This window comes from Perognathus longimembris, chromosome 23, assembly GCF_023159225.1.
Source record: "Perognathus longimembris pacificus isolate PPM17 chromosome 23, ASM2315922v1, whole genome shotgun sequence".
Classification (NCBI taxonomy): Eukaryota; Metazoa; Chordata; class Mammalia; order Rodentia; family Heteromyidae; genus Perognathus; species Perognathus longimembris.
The window spans coordinates 27,973,543-27,989,402 of NC_063183.1; the positions used below are offsets into that span (position 1 = coordinate 27,973,543).

The window sequence follows — 15,860 nt, forward strand, 5'->3', positions numbered from 1 at the left end:
GAAGCCAGGGACAGTGCTCAGGCCCTGAGTCCAAGCCCTAGGACTGGCAAAAAAAAAAAAAAAAAGATTTCTTTGTCCTCTGACTGTATGGATCAGATAAATGCATTGTATTCTTGCTGTATTTTTCTTTAAGCTAGCTGGTGCTGCACTCATGCAAGTTGCAAAGTACAAAACCCAGTATCACTCTTTGATCACCTTACTTTCTGATGTTCCTGTGTCTAGTTGAACAGTAGGGATATCTTGAGGTGTGCCACATGCTAGTTTATAACACCTTTGTGATCACATAACTCCTGAGATTTGAAGTTTCAGCACAGAGTCATGGGCCTAGCCATTCAACAAGAATGTGTCAAGCTCGGGCCTGATGGCTCACACCTGTAAATCCTAGCTACTCAGGAAGCTGAGATCTGAGGATCATGGTTGAAAGCCAGCCTGGGCAGGAAAGTCTATGAGACTCTCGGAGGTGGTGCTGTGGCTCTCAAGTGGTAGGGCACTAGCCTTGAGCAAAAGAGTTCAGAGACCATGCCCAGGCCCAGAGTTCAAGCCCCACAACTGACCCCCAAAAAATGTGTATTACATATCTAAATTCTCTTTTATTCTTAATGGCATAGTCTGTCTTAAAATTTTTTTTGTCTCCATCTTGGAAGCTTCTAATTTTTTTTGCCAGTCCTGGGATTTGAACTCAGGGCCTGGGCACTGTCCCTGAGCTTCATTTTGTTCACAGCTAGTACTCTACCACTTGAGCCACCGTGCCACTTCTGGCTTCTTCTATTTATGTGGTGCTGAGGAATCGAACCCAGGGCTTCATGCATGCAAGGCAAGCACTCTACCACTAAGCCATATTCCCAATCCCATGGCCTTTAAAATTTTAAGCATACTTTTCCTCTCAAGGGAAACAGAGTGTGGGCCTCACAACTGCTGAACTACATAACATAGATTAAACTCCCCTTACAATGTTATCCTTTTCTCTTGAAACAGAAACATTCATAAGTAAGTCCTTATTTCATTGTCATGTCCTAAATATAATCATAGCTTTCAATGATATAATCCATCTGAAATGTAGTTGTTTTTCCTTTTTTATAGGATACTACAGACTATGTTGCCTATGTAGCTAAAGATCCAGTTAATCAACGAGGTATGGGAAACAACTCCTAGCTAGATTCTGTTAAGCTATTAGATACCAGCTGTAAGTAATAATAAGCGAGGAAGCGGAACTGTGGCTCAAAGTGTTAGAATGCTAACTTTGAGCAAAAAAAAAAAAAAAAAAAAGCTTAGGGACAGAGCCCAGGCTTGAGTTGAAATGACCAGGAAAGAGTTTGAAATCCCTGAATAAGAATATTAAAAAAGAAAGAAAGAATAATGTTCTAAAATCACCCCCCAGGGAATTTAATTCTCCCAGGAGAAAATGGCAGACAAGTTCTCCTAAGGAATAGATCTTGAGGGTTGGTACCCAGAAGAAGGTGGGTAAAGAAAGGGAAAAGGAGAGAGGGAAAGGAGAAGAGAAGGAGAAGGGAAAGAGAAGGGAAAGAGAAATCAAGGACCAATACCTGTAGAGACAGGTTTGGAAAACTGCAACGTGTCAGCCATAAGAGGAAGTGATAATGGGAGAGCAGTAATGAAAGGAGATGGGACGGAGCGGTAGGAGGCAGTCACCCAGGAAGGAGGAAGAGCCACTTTCTCCTGGAGATGGCAGCGATGGCCACACACTGAGATGGAGATGCGGAAACACGCGTTCCAGTGCGACGCTCAGGCCGTGGGTCCCCTCGGAAGGCACAGGTTTGGGTGGGCTAGTAAAGACAGGAGCCACAAGCCAGGGCTGAGAAGGAAGGGCGGGGGGTGTTGGAGGCGGACAGAGGAGACTGGGCTTTTAGTTAGTCTTCCAGAATGTTCCCAGGTTTCCAATGTGCCTTTTGCACTAGTTGCATTTGGATCAAGACCCTTGTCACTTCTGCCTTTCTTGGCGAGAACTCTTTAGGGAACTTTTTATTTCATAAAAGGCCTTTTTTTTTTTTTTTGGCCAGTCCTGGGCCTTGGACTCAGGGCCTGAGCACTGTCCCTGGCTTCTTTTTGCTCAAGGCTAGCACTCTGCCACTTGAGCCACAGAGTCACCTCTAGCCTTTTCTATATATGCAGTGCTGAGGAATCGAACCCAGGGCTTCATGTATATGAGGCGAGCACTCTTGCCACTAGGCCATATTCCCAGCCCATAAAAGGCCTTTTTTATACCAAAGGTAAGTTCCAGCGAGAAGGCTTTGAGTTTACTTGGTGACAAGCACAGCCTTCTCCTGTAGTTGCTATAAATGAAGGAACCTATGTTCTCTTCACCTCTTGCTCATAATCTGGCAGAGTGCAGGAAGGTTCCAGTATTTTCTCTGCGATAGTGTCCAAAGAGGGCCTAGTTTACCTGGATTGCCAGGATCTAGGAAGGGGATGGCGTTATCAAGTCTCAGAAGAAACATAAAAAACAGATAAATTGATACAAATGCCATGACGCTAGTTTAAAAGAACAGACTAATTTATATTTAGGTTTATGATTGCAAAGTGCTTGCACCCTTGTCGCCATGACATTGGTTAATTCCCACTGAGGTCTCCTTTCGGTCCCCTAGCACCATCTGGTGGAAAACTTGAGAAATGGAACTTGGGGGAATCTCTAGTTTCCTAGCTTTGGCTAGTTCTAGATCAACACAACCGATGAAGAAGGGCCTGCTGCCTTCTAAGAGTAATTCTCATCCTTTCATCCGTGACTATGTGGTTAGGGAGCCTGGTGACAATAAGAAAGGCAGAATTCTTTTACATCTTAAAGGGTTTGAACTTGGGACCTGGGCGCTAATAACCTTGAGCCTTTTTGCTAGAGGCTAGAGTGTTCACCTACTTTTGAGCCACAGGGCCATTTCCAGTTTTCTTATAGTTAATTGGAAATAAGAGTCTCAGAAACTTTCCTGCCCAGGTTGGCTTTGAACTGCGATCTTCAGATCACAGTCACCTGAGTAGCTGGGTTTACAGGTATTGAGCCACTGGTACCCAGCTTCGAAGAGCTTTTATAAACTTGTTTTTTTTTTTTTTTATCAACTTGTCAATTCATGTTCTGGAGATCTTAGGAATTTTTTTTTTTTTTTGCCAGTCCTGGGCCTTGGACTCAGGGCCTGAGCACTGTCCCTGGCTTCTTCCCGCTCAAGGCTAGCACTCTGCCACTTGAGCCACAGCGCCGCTTCTGGCCGTTTTCTGTATATGTGGTGCTGGGGAATCGAACCTAGGGCCTCGTGTATCCGAGGCAGGCACTCTTGCCACTAGGCTATATCCCCAGCCCCTTAGGAATTTTTATCATCTCCTTTTACTGAAAATGTATTGTAGTATTAACTTTTATATGTCTCTTTACAGCGTGTCACATACTAGAATGTCGCAGTGGAATGGCCCAAGATGTCATAAGTACTATAGGGCAAGCCTTCGAGCTCCGGTTTAAACAGTACTTGAAAAATCCTTCTCTGAATACGTCTTGTGAAAGGTCAGTCGTGAGTTCGATAACTATGTGACTTCCTCTGTCTCTCTCTCTCTCTCTGCATATACATACGTACATATGTATTAATATGATGTTTTAATTTTAAAGTGGCTAATAAACCTAGTAACTTTTTTTTTTTTTTGGCCGGTCCTGGGCTTGGACTCAGGGCCTGAGCACTGTCCCTGGCTTCTTTTTGCTCAAGGCTAGCACTCTACCACTTGAGCCACAGCGCTACCTCTGGCCTTTTCTATATATGTGGTGCTGAGGAATCGAACCCAGGGCAAGCACTCTTGCCACTAAGGCCATATTCCCAGGCCCCAAACTAGTAACTTTTTTCTTATAAGTAGGTCATTTCAGTTCAAAATGATAGGGAGATCTTCTACTTTTTCTTCCATTCCTATTTATCCAAACATTTCTTCTTGATTTATGATGAAGACTAAAGAAGACCCTCAAAAGGAGAAGGCATTGGTCCCGTTGTGTTATACACAACTCTGAGCTAAGCAGTTAAAATATGGTAGACAGACATCAGGAAAATTCCCAGCTTCGCTTTTGACTCCAGATTGCTTGCATACTGGTAAAAAGAAAAAAGCAAAACCAAGAGCCAGGAGCAAAATAGTAAGAATGGTATGTTGGCTGCAAATCCCGGTGTGTCCTCTGGTTTACAGCGGGAAGGAAGCTGCAACAAACCATTCTGCGGCCTGGGAGGAACTCCACGCCCAGTGATCGGCTTATTCCCTCCAAGGCCCAGAAAGTCCGGGAGGGAAGCTCCACGCTCCACCCTCCACCCGGGGGTGGAGTGCCAGGAGGTCTCTGGCTCACACAGTAAACGCTTCTCCTTTTACAAGGAGTGTGTTTTCACTATGCTCTTGTATTGATATTTTGTGTATCAGCAAACAGTGGGTTTGGAGATCTCCTTTTAAGAGGTTGTCTTGGGTAACAAAGAAAACCAGGTTATTAGCCGGTTAGTGGTGGCTCACGCCTACAATCCTAGCTACTCAGGAGGCTGACATCTGAAGATCGAGGTTCAGCCAATCCCTGAGACTCTCATCTCCAATTGACCACCAGAAAACTGTGGCTCGAAGTGGTAGAGCACCAGCCTAGAGGCAAAAAGAACTCAGAGACAGTGCCCAGGCTCTGAGTTTCAGCCACCAAAAAAAAAAAAAAAAAGAAAAAGGGTTTATGAAGGCCTGGTGCTGTCATTTTGTGTACGTGAAATGAACCCAAGAACACTGTGAGGCTTATAAGTAGAATCAGCTCCTTCTAAAAAGTCTTCATTGCCTGGTGCCAGCAGTTCACACTTATAACCCCAGCTACTCAAGAGGCTGAGATCTGAGGCTCCCATTTGGAAGCCAACCGAGGTAGGAAGGTCTGTGAGAGTCTACTGTCCAGCTCACCACCCAAAGGCTGGCGCCACCTAGCTATTCTGGGGATTGAGACCTGAGGATCACCATTCCAAGACAGTGCAAGCAGGAAAGTCCCTGAGACTCATATCTCTACTTAATCATAGCAAAAGACAGAAGTGGCGCTGTGGCTCAAGTGGTAGAATGCTAGCCTCGAGCACAAAGGAGCTCAGGGACAGCGCCCAGGCCCAAAATTCAAGGCCCAGGACTGGCACAAGAAAATATAAGCAAAGAAACAAAATGACTTGATTATTGTTTTTAGACAAAGCTTTTGCTAATTCCAATTGGGAAGAAAAGTACTTTCATTTCTTGTTTTACCCTGTTTCAATTTTTTAAAACAATGGTGTGTTTATATAATCTATCTGCTTGACACATATGGTTTTAATATTTCTTTATGAATCCCATAGATGCTAAATTTGTGAAGGCAAGGTCTTAAAATACTCTCTCTCTCTCTCTCTCCTTTCTTACATTTTACTCTAGGCTAGGGCCTCTACCCTAAGAACAGTATCTAAATTTTCTGAAGTTTGCCCAGCAGAACAATAGAACTGAGGTGGATATACTCAAGAAAGACTTTTGCATTTTTATGATTCTGAGACCAAAAAAAAAAAAAAAAAGTCTTCCATGTAGGGAGCTCCTTCGTTATTGCTGTTATGCTTCTGAGCATTGTTGATCACCCTAGGGGATCCAGAAACATCACCCTTCACCCTTTTGGTTGGCTCTCTCCCCTTCCATTGTCTGTAGCCATCTGAATAACAGCCATCTAGATGCTTCCACCCAGATGTTTGGCATCACTCAGGCCCCAGCTATCAACTTAGAACAGCAGTGCTGAGTTTTTTTTTTTTTTAATGCAGCATTTGCATTCCCACCCAACCTCTTGGGAGTTTTGTTTTGTGTTTGTTTTTTTTTTTAATTTTTTTCCCCCTTCCAGTGAGGAGGCGCATGTGGATAGCCAGGCCGAGGAAGGAGAAGATCACGAATACTACAATGAAATCCCAGGAAAGCAGCCACCTGCAGGTGGCCTCTCAGATGTGCGGATTAAAGTTCAAACCACAGAACACATGGCTTACTGCCCCATCCGGTGTGAGAAGTTGTGCTATTTAGTAAGTGATCGTTGTTATTTCTTTACATGGCAACTGGAACCAGGAATGTGATTCTGCCTTGATCACCAGAACACTTTTAGCTGGAGGGTGTTTAGCCTGGACTATATCATTTCCCCTCGGAAGCAGATGATAACCCCAGCCCTCCCTCCCTGGAGAAGAGGAGGGCCACCCAATTTCACATCCTCAGATTCACCCTTCGCTGCTCTCTCCTTGCCTCTCTTCCTTAGCAGCTGTCTCCCAGGCTAGCCATTTCTCCATGCTCCTGATCCCGGTGCCCCTCTGCCAACTCTATGCCCTTGTTTTGTCCATGAATCCAGTCTGCCAAACTCAAAGTTAGCTGGCTGCGTGGCCACCATTAATACAGATGTCCTCAAAATCACTTTCTCACTGAGGCTTGATTGTGTGTCCTAGAATGCGGGTAGTCTTTATAGACCCCCCCCTGCCCAATCTTCTCTACCTCTGTAGGACCAAAGGCAAACTGAAAGGGGTGTGGTCTCCCCATCCACAATCTCAGTTTGTGATCTGCCAGAGAATGAAATCATGTGCTATCATCTTCTGGGAGTATGATTATTAAGAGTTTTCTTTTTCTTTTTCAAAAGTTTGAATGTGGGCAGGCTCTGGTGGCTTACACCTGTATGCCTAGATACTCAGGAGGCCGAGATCTGAGGATGGTGGTTCTAAGCCAGCCCAGGCAGGGAAGTCTGGGAGATTCTTATCTCCAATTTTCTCAAATTAACCACCTGAAAACCAAAAGTGGGGCTATGGCTCAAAGTGATAGAGCACGAGTCTTGAGCAGAAAAGCTCAGGGATAGCACCCAGGCCTTCTGAGTTCAAGCCCCACAGCTGAGAAAAAAAAGAGAGAAAGAGTTTGAATGTGGACTGTTGATAAATGTCTCGCCCTTCGTTGTTTGTACAGCCTGGCAAGTCCAAGTGCAGCAGTGTATATGAGAACTGTCTGGAGCAAGGCCGGGTGACAGGTCGGTATAGCGCCCTTCCCCATCTGTCATTCCTGTCCCTCTTGCCAACTCTATACCCTTCTTTTGTCCATTATTCTTGGTGTGTGTGTGTATGTGTGTACGTGCGCACACGCACATGCAGATGTGTTCACATTCATGCCAGTACTGGGTTTTGAACTTGGGTGTGGATGTTGAGAACCTCTGGTTGAAGCACTGCGCTGGGGGCTAGGGACTTGTGTAGTTGGGCACGGGGAAGGCACGCTTTCCACAGATCATACGGAAATCTAACTTCATTTGGGGCATTGGGAGATCTAGAAGGTTTCTTTAATGAAGTGACAACCAAACCAGGTGCTGGCTGGTAGCTCACGCCTGTAATCCTAGCTACTCCAATGGCTAGGATCCGAGGCTCACAATTCAAAGCCAGCCCAGGCAGGAAAGTCCGTGAGACGCTTACCTCCCATTAAACAGCAAAAAGCCCCTAATGAAACTGTGACTCAACCCCAAGCCTTGAGGACTAAAAGCTAGAGGATAGTACCCATGCCCTGAGTTCAAACCCCAGTACTGACCTGGTACCAAAAAAAGTTTTGGTTTTTTTTTTTGGCCAGTCCTGGGCCTTGGGCTCAGGGTCTGAGCACCTTCCCTGGCTTCTTCCCGCTCAAGGCTAGCACTCTGCCACCTGAGCCACAGCACCCCTTCTGGCTGTTTTCCATATATGTGGTGCTGGGGAATTGAACCGAGAGCTTCATGTGTAGGAGGCAAGCACTCTTGCCACTAGGCCATATTCCCAGCCCCACCAAAAAAAATTTAAGGGAGCTTTTTAAAGAGTTTTTGACAATAGACATTCAAGTGCAATATCCTGTGTGTGTGACTCATTTCTGGGTTGCTCTGAGCTGCAGGGCAGTCAGTACTAGAGTAAGAGTCTTTTCCTTCTCTGGTCATTTCTAGTTGGGGTCTTTTTGCTTGTCTCCTGTCTACATTTGAATTGATGAGTCATCTGAGGGATGGGACAAAGTAGGTTGTTGTTTGGTTGGTTGTGTCTCCTTAAGCAACCTAACAGCCCGTATTCAGGCTTTGTCTAGGGCGGGCATGACTTCTAGCTTCCTGTCAATTATCCAATCAAGTCTGATTTACTGCTGAGAAAGCCCATGTCAGCTGCGCACTGATCACCGCTGCTACTCCGTACAGGTAACGCCCACGAGCGAGGGCCACAGTCCCAGCCAGATGCGTCCTTCACGAAGCACGCGTGCCGAGTGGATCTCTTTGATGATCCCTGCTACATTAACACCCAGGCTCTTCCCAGTAGCCTTGGTTCTGCTCGAAGTCAAAGCTCAGCTCCACCCCTGGGCAGCCCGTGGCACGGAGGAAGTGAGTACTACTTGTCCTCTGGGCTGGTGACCGAGGAGAGACAATAAGAAGCTCCTCTCTCATGGCTGTGGAGGTAGGACTCCTCCTTCCAGGAGGATCGGCCCCCTCTCCACACATTAGCTCCCATTCATAAGTGCCAGTTAGGACTTGAGCATGTCTTTTGGGGAGAGCTCTATTTAGTTCTTGTTATAAAGAAGATTGTTTCCTTGGCTTTTTTTTTTTTTTGGTCAGTCATGGGGCTTGAACTTGGCTCCTGGGCACTGTCCCTGAGGTCGTTTGCTCAAGGCTAGCCTTCTATCGCTTTGAGCCACAACTCCACTTTGGGATTTTGAGGGTTCATTGGAGATAAGAGTCTCATGGGGACTTTTTCTACCTAGGCTGGCTTCAAACCGTGGTCCTCAGATCTCAGCCTCCTGAGTAGCTGGGATTATAGGCATGAGCTACTGGAGCATAGCCCTTGGCTTTATTTTATTTATTTATTTATTTTTATTTTTAGCCAGTCCTGGGGCTTGGACTCAGGGCCTGAGCACTGTCCCTGCCTTCTTTTCGCTCAAGGCTAGCACTCTGCCACTTGAGCCACAGCACCTCTTCTGGCCTTTTCTGTTTATGTGGTGCTGAGGAATCGAACCGAGAACTTCATGTATAAGAGGCAAGCACTCTTGCCACTAGGCCATATTCGTAGTCCCTTGGCTTTATTTTTTTTAGGGAATTAAAAATATTCTTTCTCCATCTCAATTCTTTACCCTAGTTAATAATATATCAGAACTTTGTGGAAATATGTTTGGGTTTCTAGGTGGTACTGGGGATTAAACTTAGGTTCTTTTTTAAAAAATTAATTAATTATTATTATTATTATTGGCCAGTCCTGGGCCTTGAACTCAGGGCCTGAGCACTGTCCCTGGCTTCTTTTTGCTCAAGGCTAGCACTCTACCACTTGAGCCACAGCTCCACTCCTGACCTTTTCTATACATGTGGTGCTGAGGAATCGAACCCAGGGCTTCATGTATACGAGGCGAGCACTCTTTGCCACGAGGCTATATTCCCAGCCCCTAAACTTAGGTTCTCATGCTTGCTCTATCACTTGAGCAATATCCCCAGCCCATTTTTGTTTATAGTTATTTTTTGTATAGGATTTTCTATTTGCCTGGAGTCGGCTTCAGACAGCGATCCTCCTAAGCCTATTACATATGTGGGAATATAGGTGTCTACTGTACCCAGCTTGTTCATGGAAATGAAGTCTCACTAAATTTTACCTGGGCTGGCTTTGGACTATGATTCTCCTGATCTCAATGGTGGAGCTTTGTTTTTTAATCAACCTTCCAAACACTGAGTTTATTCTCAGCATTTGTTTTCTCCTTGTATGTTTTTGCTGAAAGAAGATCCAAAAATCAGAAGGTAGAACAAGGACCACAATTTTCATTCTTATAGAGGTGTTCATTTCATCCATTTCAAAACGTCTGGTGACTGTTTGCACAGGTTGGGTGCTGGTGGCTCGGAGATCTGAGGATCATGGTTCGAAGCCAGCCCAGTCAGAAACGTCCATGAGACTTTTATACCAACTAATCACAGAGAAAGCCAAAAGTGGTTCTGTGACTCAAAGTGTTAGGTGCTATCCTTGAGCAAAAGAGCTCAGGGACAGCACCTGGGCCCAAAGTTCGAGCCCCAGGACCGGCAAAACAACAACAAAAACAGTATTTGCACAGCACTAAAATAAAATAGCTTCCTTCTCCAACCATATACTGTGAGTAAAATACAGTAAGAGAAACCACTGTCCTGCTAAGTGGCTTCCAGGGTCAAATACATAAACAGGAACACATCTGAATGAGTGAATGAGTAAACGAATGAATGCCAAATAAGCCAAAAATCTTCACTCATCCGACAAATAAACCAACAGAACAGCTTTTCATAAAATCTTGAAACTTGTTGGGTTCAGAGATTGGCTTGAGGTCAAGTTTGGTTTGCCCCACACAACCTGACAAAGGCCGCCCTCCGGCTACCATGGCGGCAGTGGCAAGACAGGACTTCAAAGGAGTTTTGTTTTGTGGGGCCTGGGCCTCAACAGACTGCCAGAAACCCTCTAGACCAAGGGCAGAGTCCTCACTGCCAGCCAGGGATAACATGGAGTGTCTCCCTTTGCAGACTTTTGTAAGATCAGTTTTGGTATCTTGGAAGGAGACACCAGGATGGAGCTTGCACCCATATGGGGATCCGCGTCAGGCAGGAAGTGAAGGAAGGAGGGTTGTGATGAAGAAGAGGGGATGGGCTTTAGTGGAGGTCTGATAAAACCTTGGCCAGTCCCACCGAGGCCTGCATTCTTCCAGAGTTGCCCTCTATCAGGCCTTAAACCTTTGTGTCTCCATGGAAGTGAGGGCCACTGTAGGGAGGACGAACCCTTGGACCTCTCAGGCAGGACATGCAAATACTCCCTTATGTTCACAAGACAAAGGCTGCTTTATATGCCAAACATTGTTTACATTAAAAACAAACACCAAGTCGTTGCTAGGTGCTGATGGTTTATGCCTGATGGGAGGATCTTGGTTCGAAGCCAGCCTTGGGCAGGAAAGTCTATGAGACTCTTACCTCCATTAACCATGAAAAGCTGGAAGTAAAGCTGTGGCTCAAGTGATAGAGTGTGAGCATTGAGCAAAAAAGCTCAGGGACAGCACCCAGGCCCTGAGTTCAAGCCCCAGGACTGGCCAAACAACAACAACAAACAACCCCCGAACAACACCCCCTGCCCACCCCCCCCCCTGGTTTCTACGGCCATTTCCCTGGTACATTTGCTAATAAATTTGGAACTTTTGAAAGGAAAAGATAAATGTTAAAAAGGAGGAGGAAGCAGATAAATGTTAAAATGTTGGCATACTCTGCTGTTAGTTTAGAAGTGTTAAGACATAGAGAAGTTTTCAGTCCTCCAGATACACTGTACGAGTTTTCTCTTTCACACACAGCCCCTGGGGTAGAAAGAGCTTCTCTCTGCAGTTCTCAAAGCAGTTCTCAAGGGTTGGTTCCGTGTTTCTCATCTGAAAGAAAAAACATCTGCACGTGAGCTAGCCTGTGGTGGAAACAGAAGCCAAAGGCAATGCCTGGCTCGACCTTTCCATTAATTACGGCCTGGTGGGAAGTTTGAAAGGAACAGCTTCAGCAGTGCTCTGGCACACAGTAGGACCTTGGAGTTGTATTTGCTGAGGGATCCATGGACTGGATGAACAGGAAGGCACCTGGGTGATGGGAGTCTGTGTGTTGTCATTTCAGAGGCACCGGAAACCATGCAGCCGGGGGCCACGGCCCAGCCCCCCAGCTCCCGTCCTCTGCCACACATCAGGCAGCAGCTGTGGAATGAAGAATGCTACCATGGCAGGCTGAGCCGCAAGGCCGCAGAGAGCCTGCTGGTAAAGGATGGGGACTTTTTGGTTCGAGAGAGTGTCACGTCCCCTGGCCAGTACGTACTGAGTGGACTACAGGGAGGCCAGGCCAAACACGTTCTCCTGGTGGATCCCGAAGGCAAGGTAACCACGCCAGTGGGCAGGACACGTTTCACACAAAGGAGACTCTCAAAGACAACTCCCAAACCCCATCTCTACCACTGTACAAGGCTGAGTTATGGGCCTTTTCCATAACCTGCCAGCTGGAGCTGGAAGTGGTAAATAAAGATGAACGGAAGTGTCAGAAGAAGCGGCCCTGCGGTCAAGCAGAGGACAACTCCTTCTGCTCTTCTCAGTCCAACTCAGTGGATTCAGTGAATACCTGCTACCTGCAAGGGCAGGCATTCACTGTGGAGCCTTGTTCAGTATCACATAAGTAGGTCTTATTCTCAGGATGCATATAATTCCATACAACAGGAGGCTGAGATCTGAGGATCGTGGTTTGAAGCCACTCTAGGCTGAAAAGTCTGTGAGACACTTACCACCAATTCACCACCAAAAAGCCAGAAAGTAGAGCTGTGGCTCGAGTGGTGGAGTGCTAGCCTTGAGTGAAAAAGTACACAAGACTTGAGTTTAAGCTCCAGTTGAGTTTAAGTCCCAATACCAGTGTGTGCTTACATGCACGCACACACACACACACACACACACACACACACAGTAATGGGGATGAGAGAATTATTTATTAAGCAATGTAGGGGAGCTGGGATGTAGCTTAGCAGGCATATTGCTTGCCTAGCAAATGCAATGTCCTGGGTTCAATACCAAAAAAAGAAAAGACACACACACAAAATGCAGTTTTAAAAGAAATATAGGAGGTTGACAGAATGGCTCATTTGTTAGAGTACCAGTCATAAGCAAAAGCATCAGGTATGGAGTTTGAGTCCTGGCCTCAGACCTAAAAAAAATAAGTAGGAAGTTGGAAAGTACTTTATCTTTTCTTTATCCATCCACATGTCTACTACTTTAGGGTTATGTCTGAGGTTTTTTTGGCCTACTGATTGTGTACACCTTTCAAAACAACTGCTGTGATTTATCCTATATATATATTTGTACTTCCTTTTCAAGGTGAGGACCAAGGATCATGTCTTCGATAATGTTGGCCACCTCATCAGATACCATATGGATAATAGTTTGCCAATCATCTCTTCTGGGAGTGAAGTAAGCCTTAAGCAACCAGTGAGGAAAGACAATAATCCAGGACTTTTGCTTCCCAAGAAATGACAACACCATCAGGGTGATTTTCAAGAAATTCCATTTCTGAACCATAATTCAGACTTTGTCTCTAGATAAAGCAGAGCACAAACTGTGAAGTTCATCTTCCAGAGACCATCGCAGGCTAGGTCTTTTATAAAAACAACTAACAATATACCTTTAGAGAGTGCAAGTCAGAAGGAGGGAAGACGATTGGTCTATTTGAAAAGAAATGATACATTTGCACGGATGTCACTTTTTAAGGTCATACTACATTGATAGCAAGCTAAAAGCACAATTAAAATTTCACATGCTAACGATTCAACTCGAACTGCTCACGCAGTGGATTGTGCCTTTCAACTTGATAATCTGGGGACATTTTCATATGGGGGAGATGAGTTTAAAGTGTCTTCACGTTCTATAACTACAGAACCATTTGCCAAAAATAAGGGGTTTTTTTCCTTGCGAAAAATATAAGATGCAATTTACCTGATAGTTACTGACTTTCTTACATGTTCTGTTTATCAGCCTTTTTTTTTCACTGCAGTATTAAAATAAATACAATGTTGAATTCAGACCTTATGCCCATGGAATCAATTCAAAAGCTACTCAGAGGGGTTAATCTCTTTCCTTGGTCTGTCTCATTTGCTGCTTGCTGGTTCGGGGCCCAAATTCTTTGGCCTGATATTTCTCAGTCTTTGCTATTTAGACTGTTCATACCAGGCAAGAAGCTAAACAGTCATTTTTGATCTTAGGATGACATTCTTCTCCCTTCATGAAAAAAAAAAAGACTTCATGAGTGCATGGATTTAAAGGATGACAAACAAAATCAGTGTTTTCCTTATTCAATATGCAAACTGGTTCCACTCATACAAAAAGTACAGAGTGTATTTGGAAGTACGGGGTTCTCTTTTCATTGAGTACCACTGAATCACGGTCTCACACCCGCGGTGTGTCCTTGTGCCTTGTTTAAAGATGATCAGACAAAAAGCAGAAGGGAGAACACAGATGGTATGAAATATAAATGCAAGATGGCTGTTGGTGGCTCATGCCTATAATCCTAGCTATTCAGGAGGCCGAGATCTGAGGATCTCAGCTGGAAGCCAGCCCAGGTAGGAAAGTTGGTTAAATTCTTTTTTTTTTTTTTTTTTTTTGCTGGTCCTTTTTTTTTTTTGCTAGCCCCTGAACTGAGGGGCTAGGTGCTGTCCTTGAGCCTGTTTGTACTCAAGGCTAGTGTTCTACCACTTGAGCCACAGTGTCACTTCTGGATTTTTCTGAGTAGTTTATTAGCCATAAGTGTTTCATGTACTTTTCTGCCCAGGCTGGCTTCAAACCATGATCCTCAGATCTTAGTCTCCTGAGTAGCTGGGATTCCAGGTGTGAGCCCCTGGTGCCTGGCTCCTGAGACTGTCATCTCCAATAAACTACTTAGAAAAAGCCTGAAGTGGCTCTGTGGTTACTAACGAGTGTTGCTGTTGTTTTTAAATCCTGAGGTATACAATTGTCCTAACTCCCTTATCATTTGGGGGAAGTAGATATAACTTAATCTTTGCAGTTATCAGCCAGTTGATAAATTTTAAGTCAACTATGGAACCTTTTTTTTTGTATAGAAATCAGAAACTAAGCACACTGAACTCTAATACTTTATGAAGGCTTCTGATTTTATTGCTGGCTGCCACTGACTTCTTAGGTTTCCTTTTATACAATTGCGAAGCCATGCATTTTTCATTAGTTTCCCATACACTGTAGTCCTTGATCATTTTTTCTCTAAACAGAATCAGCATGGCTCTAGATTGTAGAAACTTTTGGGTGATTTAACTAACTACTGTTCTGAGAGACAGGGCAGGGCTATTTGTCTCAATCTGGCCGAGCAGAACATTACTGGGTAGCAAGAAATAGCTCCAAATACAAATGGGTACATTAATGGTGTGAACAGCACACATGGGTAACCAGTACTTGATTATAATGGTACGGTAATGACACAAGCAAATCCTGCGCTGTAGAAACACCACAGGCATGGTTCAGACAAAACAGAAACCAACATGTTTGCATATTGTTTTAGTATTACACAGAGTAGAAACCATTTGGCTATAAATCTAAATACCTGTAAGTTATTTTTCATTTTTCTTTCTTAAGTAAATGATTATTGCTCTGTGACAATTGAGAACCCACCTCTGGTTTGGGAGATTCTGAAATCTTACCATTTATATCCAGGTCGTGGCAGGAAACAGATGGCTCACTCGAATTAGAAATTTGAGGAGTTTAATCAAGGGGACAATTTAAGGTATAGGGAAACCACAAGGGGAAAATGCAATGCTTTGGGGCCCACTGAAAGGAAAAGGGGAGGGAGCAGTTAGAGAATCTGGAGAGTTCTGTGCAAGGGCTGTCTTTCAGGAGCCTTAACCTCTACTGCAGAGAGCTACCAGCTCTGCCTGGTGGCTTAACAAACAGGTGGCTAGTAGCATTTGGAAGCTGGCTTTTCCCTGCTCCTTCTCTCACCTTCTGCTGGAATCCTCAAGAAGCTTCACAGAGTAAGGCAGCTCCGTGATGTGGTCCTAAAGTCAGAACGAGGATGGAAAAGCACAGAGAAAATCTGTAAGGGTGGAAGGCGTGTATTGAAGACAGTCAACCTTCAAAAGGCATCGGAGAGTAAGGTCAGTACGGTGGCCTCAGTCTCCTTTGGCTTGTGGAAGTATAGCTCCGACTATTGCCTCCAATTTCACATGACTTTTTTGTGTTTAAGTCTTTATTATTATTGCTATTATTATCATCGTTGTTGTTGTTATAATGCTGCTATTGGGCTTAAAGTCAGGGCCTTGGACTCTTGCTTAGCTTCTTTTTTTTTTTTTTTTTGCTCAAGGCTGGCACTTGAGCCACACCTCTACTTCCGGCTTTTTGCTGGTTCTTGGAGCTAAAAACCCTCTAGGGTT

The 15,860-nt window shown here is 44.7% G+C and overlaps 1 protein-coding gene across 1 annotated transcript in view; it reads left to right on the plus strand.

The window, feature by feature from the left end:
* Shc4 (SHC adaptor protein 4) overlaps window positions 1-13,482 on the plus strand; it is a 63,199-nt gene extending 49,717 nt beyond the window's left edge. The window contains exons 6-12 of the mRNA XM_048332054.1: window positions 1,081-1,132; window positions 3,376-3,499; window positions 5,822-5,993; window positions 6,910-6,970; window positions 8,135-8,314; window positions 11,570-11,823; window positions 12,805-13,482. Coding sequence (XP_048188011.1) covers window positions 1,081-1,132; window positions 3,376-3,499; window positions 5,822-5,993; window positions 6,910-6,970; window positions 8,135-8,314; window positions 11,570-11,823; window positions 12,805-12,960 — 999 coding nt within the window. The 3' untranslated portion in view covers window positions 12,961-13,482. The remainder of the gene's footprint in view (window positions 1-1,080; window positions 1,133-3,375; window positions 3,500-5,821; window positions 5,994-6,909; window positions 6,971-8,134; window positions 8,315-11,569; window positions 11,824-12,804) is intronic.
* The last annotated feature ends 2,378 nt before the right edge of the window (window positions 13,483-15,860 follow it).